Below are 7,609 nucleotides of genomic sequence, written 5' to 3' on the forward strand. Positions count from 1 at the left end.
TCCAACCCAAACCATTCTATGTTTCTATAATGTTTGCCAGTTCATCACTTTTGGAACCAGAATGAGAGCATACCCGTGACCAGCTTGAGTTGTATTTGCGTCAGTCCTGGTTGCTAATCTCTGTTCCTCTGTCTGCAGAGCGGCTGGCATTCCAGTGAAGGAAAGGGTGAAAGTATCTCAGAACTGGAGGCACGGACGCTGCCGGAGGGAGACGGTCCTGAAATGGAAATGCAAGCAAGTGGCTCCTTTCTCTTCTACTCTGTGTCAGCTGCTGTGGGGCCTTGGCTTTGTGTCTGTGCCCTGAAACGAGACGTTTCCTGCTCCTTGTGGTCCACAGCGTCTCATGAGTGATGTTGTTGGCCTGTTTTGCGTGTTGCTGGCTAGCTGGATGTGGAGTGACTGGAGTTGCTATCTTGCCCTAGGGATTCACTCTGAGAGTCCAGTGTTCCTTTCTGAGTAAGAGCTTCAATTTGTCATTGTTCTGATCTGTGCAGTTCTAGCACAGATTTAGCAATCTTTACTACAGACTTCAAACTGTTATGTTTGTATCTGTTGCTGTATACCATGAGCAATTTTCTGTCCTGCTTTCAACAAACATACCTTGTTCCCAGACATGGACTTACATGTCTCCTCAAAATGCTTTGTTTGTCTCATGTGTTTTATCCTGGTCATTGATTTGGATGTACAAATCTAAAATGTTTATTGCCATTCTTCTACCTTACTCTTCTTCATTCTCCTGCCTTATGATTTTCTCCTTGACTTAAAAAAGTGTACATCTGTAAGTGGAGATTGTTGTTAAATTCTTGCTTGCAAAGGTGTACTCAGCTTTCAAAGCAAAGCATAAGATAGGTCTATTGTCTGAACAGCATATCTAAATTTTCAGCCTTCACATCATCAGACAGAAGGAAAAATGAGAAAGACTATAAAACTTTGTTAGCTGTTGAAGAACAGGGACCTGCTACTGAGCTTTCATGCCTTTTTGTGCTGTGCAGATTGAAGTGGTGGGTAATGTGCCACTGCTTGTCTAAAGTCCTGGGAACAGCTGTAATGAGCAGAGTGGGTTTTGGTGCAGGTTGTATACCTGCCTTTGAAGTGCTTGCAACCATCTGTGAAGACAGGCTCTGTGGATGTTAAAGATCATTACTAAATCGGCTTCCCCAGTGAAAAGGCAAGGACTGATTTAATGAGGCCACCATCCAAACTGCATCCTCTAACTTTTCATTTATCCTGCTTCAGATTTGTTACTTCTCCTTATGAAAAAGCCATAGAAAAAGGTAAAAAGCTAAACTGCAGCAGGAGGAGAGCCACAGAAACTGTCTGTAGTCTAGGTAAGCTGGATATTTGCTTGCTTTAGAGCACTGTGTAGGAGTGGAGGAAGGAAGGGGAAATCAAAGCCCACCTAAAACCAAAGCTCCTGTTCCAAAGATGCCTCTTATTTTTTCTTTTGCATATGATCAAGTCCCAGTTGAGCATTATAACCTCTGCTCAGCTGCTTTGTCCATGTGACTAAAAACCTATTATTGGAGATGAATGCAGGCAAGCAGGAACCTTTTTTCTAATAAGCAATCTTCTCCTCTTGCTTGTTTCTAGTTCCTCATTGTGATGTTATGAGGTATGGCTGTGCGTAATGGCTTTGCTGACACAGAAAATCATGACCTCTGAGGATGAATGATCTGCAAAAAAGAGGGAGACAAGTTTTTATGAGAAGCCCTCCTTCTTTCAAAACAGTTTGTTCCTGAATAGTTTGAAAACTGACAGGCTGCTCTGTCGAAAGGCCATGGTTTTGCTCAGTGTTTGCATGGGTGTTGGTGCACTCAGCGGTGACTGCAGAGTGGAGAAAATTTCATCCATCCATGCCCCATAGAACACAAGCCTCATGTCTCTTTGTATCTAGCCTTGCTGTGTCCAGAAGGCCTATTTGCTGATTCTCTGTGGCTACACAAAAGCAAGATCTTGAGCAAAGAGCTCACTGCATAAGTGTCCATTGTAGCCTGTTCTGTTTTCTGTATTTTGGTTTTATTTCAAGAATAAATAAACTTTTTGTGATGATAGACTTGATTGAGACAGCTCGAGTGTCTCCTTCTTGGTCTTCCAGGAAGTGAAGTGTGTTTTCCACTTGTAACTTCAATTTTCAAAATACTTTGAAACAGCTCCTTTAGCACTCCACTGTTCTTGACCTGGAACCTGTCTGTAGGAACCTGCTGCTGTCCCATAGACAGCAAGGGACAGAAAGGGTATATGGGCTCTTCTGAAAGATGGGCAGCAGAAATCAAGGGGTTGCTCTGCAGTTGCTTTTGACTCAGCAGTGGAAGAGGTGTGAAAGTAGAAAATTACCTCCTCTGCATGATGAGTACAAAGTTCTTGGGTGGCCTCAGGCTTACCGTCCTGCTTTACCGGTCAGCATACAGAGAATGCAGGAGGTGGAGGACTTGCTGTCTTAGGAAGACCTGTGTTATTTGATGTGACCTGCTCCCATGATCGGATCTGTGTGAAACAGTGACAGCTTTGTGGTCTCTGCTGGGCATCAGCATATAATGTGCAGAATCAGGACTGTCTGTATGCACCAAGAGCCTCATGTTGAAGGCTCAGTTAGAAATGCTCGGCATATCTCACAAAAGCCTGATAGTCTAGTTACTTAAAAAGTACAGGGCTCATGAAGAGGGGTCAGGGAGCCTTAAGTATTTCCTATCTAAACTCACTGGACTCTTGGCCATCTTCTCTTTCAGAGATTCCACGCTTCCTTTTCCTCAGCTCTTGGTTAGAAAAATGCCGGCAATGTGATCTGCTTTTTATGTTGCTGGAGAAGCTTCACTTCTTAGCTGTGCTACCATATTAAGCCCTGCTTTTGCATGTAACCAGCAGCTCCAACCTCACAATTCTCTTGAGTGGGCATTAGCTTTTGTTGATATGTTTTACATATGTGTTTTGTTTGGTTTTTTTTTTTCCCCTTTGTGTTTTGTTTTCTTCTCCCCACTCCTGCACCCCCCCCAATCTGCTGTCTATTTGCAGTTTGATGCCCTGGATGGAGCTGGATGGCGAGTATCTCTACCTGTCTCAAGCAGAGAACATCCAGGCCTACCGGCTCTGTCCAGATGGTGCAGGTTTGCAGCGTCACCCTCAAGCTATCTTCTCTGGCCACCAGGAGGATGTATGTCGCTTTGTTCTTGTCAACTCCCACATTGTCAGTGGAGGGGGGTAAGTTGAGTGAATTAGGATCCCCAGGAGTACGGCAGTGAAGTTGGAAAGGTTTTGTGTAACTCCAGCCCAGAGCAGAGAGGTCAATCTTGCTACACAGTGTCCTTGTAGTTAGCTGTGTTCAATGGCTGCTGCACTTCCTCCATTATGATTTGGTTCTGTCCTGAAAAAGTTTCTGCTACAGCAGTGGAGGAGCTGGGTCTCATGCTGTTGAGAAAAGTGTCCTTTTCTCTTTTGAACTTGTTTAGATGTCCACAAGGTTGTTGAATCAGGACTGACTGATCAGGCAGTCCTGACTGATGTGCAATTTTTATTTCTTCCCTGTTAGAGTCAGGGTAGCTAGACTGTGTTCTGATATCCAGAACTACTGGTGAACTGTGACTGCAGTGGTGCATAGGCTTTCTGTTTATTACACCTACTGATTTAATTGTGGAGAGGGGGAAAACTGCCAAGCATTCCAGCACACACACTTCTCCAATTTATTTTGCATTTGACTGGCCTTTTTCAATTACAGCAAATGACAGAACTGTTACTTATAAAGTTTTAGCTCTTAATATGTACAACACTTAAGCACAGAATTGGGAGATGCGAGCATGGCTGGCTGCCCTGGGTATCTTGAGACTCTCCCCTGTGAACCCATAGGCTAAAATTCAGGTGAAAATGAAGGCATGCATTTAAAACTCCAGTATCAGTATTGGTTGAAAAAAGTCTAAATGTGTTTTTAGTTAATTCAAAGCACAATGCCCTGCACGGCTGCAGTGAAATGAATGGAAAGCTGAGGCTTGGACATGGGTGAGAATGACCTCTTGCTTGTTCCCTTACTCCAGCCATTCAGCATCCAGCCAGGATTCTGGCAAGCTCAAAGCAGTAGGAGGAGGAATGGCTGCTCTGCTACTTTCTGCAGCTTAACACAACATGGGAGAGTGGAAAGATAGCCAGGAAAATTTTCACGTGGAGCAGATCAGGCTCTGACTGGCCAGATGTGGGATTGCAAGGGAACAGGTGATGTGTGAGGAGTGAGTGGAGGGTTAATAATGCTGCATGGATTTCAGCTCCCATGAGAGATCAGTCCTGGTCTTTTTGTGGCACTCCTAGTCACTAATGGAAGGTGCGTGTTCAAGGGAGATGCAGCTGATACACACTCCCTGCCTGGGGATTTGTTTTTCAGAGATGGAAATATTGTGCTTCACAAGATCCATGGCTCCTACAGTGTCAAGTTCTCTGCACATGAACAGGAGGTGAACTGCGTGGACTTCCAAGGTGGCCTCATTGTCAGTGGCTCCCGGGACAGAACAGCAAAGGTGAGCAGCAATGTTCCAGCAGCTGTAGGTGCTGCTGCAGAGGTGACCTCAGAGGTCTTGTGCCATGAACGTTTACGTGTCAGCAGAACTGTGTGTCTGCAGGAGGAGTCCTGGGTATCTTGGCATAAGCTCCTGTCTCTGAAAAGATGCTTGCTGTGCCAAGCTTTTAGGAAAGAGATTTGGCAGTACTTTATGACATCAGCTGCTGGTTTAAATTAGGAAGTGCAGAAAGCAGCAGCTGATGTTTTGCTTCTTTCACTGTACATCTGTGTAACACTGTAGTGGAGACCCGTGCCAGTTAGTCTGACATTTGCCATATGTATCTCAAGCACATCCTTGCTTTGCAATGCAATGCTGCTTCACGTGCTCTCTATTGTCTATTTGATCTCTTTAAAGGACAGCATGATGTCTTTTCCAAATCTGTGGGGTTGTGGTTTGTTTATTTGTGGTTTGTGGGTTTTGATGTTTTGGGTTTTTTTTATGGTTCTTTGTTTGCAAACCAGGAGTGAAGTTAGACTGTCAGTACTGGTAGCTCCAGTTGGCATCACTGAATCCTGTCACAAAATTTTTTACTTTTTTTTTTTTTTTTTTTTTGAGGCAGGACCTTGTTGATTTTTGTCCTTCTGGATCTGGTTGGCAGTGCTCTGTTTGTAGGTGGACCTGCAGAGCTGTTCTCCTGAGCTGTAACCTGCTCTCCTTTAGTACTTTAGGAAACTCCATGTAGGTGTTTCACTCTTGTCCTGCTGGTGTGATTCAGTACCTGTAGCATCTTCACAACCACTTGTTTCATTGTTGGAAGTGGTTGCTGTATGTTGAAAGCTTTGGCTGTTGTTCAGGTTAGGCTGAAGGATACGTATTCTTGGTCCCTGGTACATATCAGAGAGCATTAATGGAGGTAAGAGGTAAAACTGCTATTCCTGTTTTGTGAGAGAGGAAGTTGGGGCAAAGAAAGACTTAAATATCTCTTTTCAAGGTTTTATAGGAAGTGTGTGGTAGTGGGTGAACCTGTCTATTCTCATTGGTCCCTCTGTGTGGGTGTACTCCTGAATAAAATCGGTCCCAAGCAGAGCAGTGTTCAGATGCAGAGGGCACTGCTGGAGATGCTGCTTGCCTCCTGGTAGCAAGGCCTTGATGTTGCTTTGTCTCATGCTTAAGCAGAGCTGCTCCTCTCTGTTCCGTGGAGCCTCTTTGCTGGGAGAGTGCCTTCTTGCTGCTTCCCTGGCAGCTGGAGGACAGACCTCCCTGACCTTGAGAACAAATTCCTGAAGGCCAGAGGGGAATTTAAGGCTGTTTTTCTTGGAACTAGTGTGAGATCTTGCCCACCCAGTGTTCCCCACACCATAGGCTCTAGGGATGTTCACCTCTTATTTTTTATCATCTCTTTTGTAGGCTGCCTTGTTTGCGTGAACGAGACTCTTGGAGGGTGGAAGGGAATCCCTACCAGCCTTTTAAAGGGGCTCTAAGTGTCTAAGCTATTGAGGGCTCTGCTGAGTGTTGATTAGGACTAAGCCCTGAAGAGCTGCTAATGTACATTCCTGTGTGATAGGCACCAGATAGTGTGCTCTGAGCAATATTTTTAACCTGTAGGAGATAGGGATGCCTTAAAAGAGTTAAGCTTTTCTGCTGCTTTTGCTGACACTAGGTGCTAAATTCCCCGCTGACAAGAATAGCCTGCAATCCTGGGCATTATCAACAAACAAACAAATAGGGCACTCCTAGCTTTGAAGTCTTGAAGTGAAACATTGGGGGTTGGTTACAGCAGACTGGGGGCTTGAGTCCTGTGGACCAAGAATGAAGGCAAGGTGGAGAGAATGAGGGCCAGAAGCAGAGGCCCCAGCAAGAATCTGAGGGGCTTTATTAGGACCCAGAAACAAAGGGATGTGTATGATGAACTGGTGGAAGGGAATGTGCATGTGTGTGCTGATGGGGGAGGGAAGAGAGTCTCTCGCATCTTCAGTGAGCAAGGGGGGGGCCTATTTGAAAACAGCCTGGGGTACACTTAGGAAACTTGGTTGAAAGCAGGTGAGTTTATAAAAATCTATTTTACAGGATAGCGGAGGATTAATTTTATAAATAATACGAATGAAAATTTTTCAGGGCTGGTGCAAAGTCTTCCCACACTGTTCAAGAGAACAGCAGAGATTTGAACAAATCCAACTTCTTGTTTGTTTAATTACAGAAGATGGGAAGTCTCTATCTTGAGTTCTGCACTAGAGAGCATGTGGTGATTGGGATGCTCTCTCTATTACCACTGGGATATAAGGTCATACTCAGGAGCTGAATCTTTGTGTAACTTTAAGTGCTTGTTTCTGCCAGTGATTGAAGGCTCTGCTCCTCAAAAATAAGTAATGGTAATTCAGGGAGAGGATCTCAGGGAAGGTGAGCATGGCAGTTTTGTCAGCTCTTCCAGCACAATGTTAGCAGCATGCATCCTGCCTTGTGGGTGATGTGGCATAACATGTATCTCTCTCTTTAGGTTTGGTCCCTGTCCACGGGCAGAGTTGGGCAGTGTCTACATACAGTGCAGACAGAGGATCGAGTGTGGTCCATTGCTATCAGCCCATTATTAAGGTAACTCAGATCTCTTTATTCGCAATTTCCAACAGAGAGAAGTAAAGGAATTGCATAGGCTGTGTGTCCACAAATCTCTACGATGCACCAGGGTGACACTTCAGGGACTTGATTTGGGTGGAGGCTGATCAGGTGCTTATGTGTGCAGCAGGAGTTCAGGGAAGAGTGTGTGGTCTTTGTTCCCCATAACAGTGGAGTGATCAGCTCATAAAGAGGCTGTGAAAATGGCCCTGTGTTCCTGTCTCAGGTGGGATCTGTTTGCTCTTACTTGCAGAGTGAACTCTCTGACTTGCTAATTAGAAGCAATGAGCCAGATCCTCTTGAGGTTTTCTGTATGGAAAAGATGCCAACTTGTATTCACATTCTCTGGCAGAAGAGATGATGAGCAAAAAGGTCCCTGTTAGGGAGCTGTATGCAATGGTTAGAGCTTGGTTTAATTTGAGCGTGCTGAACTAGGAAAGATAGTGGAATTCAGGAATTAGATTTTTCCAGCTTCTATTGCCTGTGCCCTGTGCTTCTGGTGCAGGTGTAATGCTACAACT

The 7,609-nt window shown here is 44.8% G+C and overlaps 1 protein-coding gene across 1 annotated transcript; it reads left to right on the forward strand.

The window, feature by feature from the left end:
- Positions 1-138: 138 nt before the first annotated feature.
- On the forward strand, positions 139-7,067 carry LOC104521580 (F-box/WD repeat-containing protein 4-like; the record flags this gene model as incomplete). Its single annotated transcript, XM_010163626.1, has 4 exons — positions 139-234; positions 3,010-3,195; positions 4,364-4,496; positions 6,973-7,067. Coding segments are annotated over 4 exons (510 nt in total), but the record flags the coding sequence as incomplete, so codon positions are not given.
- Positions 7,068-7,609: the final 542 nt, after the last annotated feature.

This window comes from Antrostomus carolinensis, unplaced genomic scaffold (assembly GCF_000700745.2).
Source record: "Antrostomus carolinensis isolate BGI_N321 unplaced genomic scaffold, ASM70074v2 scaffold20802, whole genome shotgun sequence".
In the NCBI taxonomy this organism is placed as follows: Eukaryota; Metazoa; Chordata; class Aves; order Caprimulgiformes; family Caprimulgidae; genus Antrostomus; species Antrostomus carolinensis.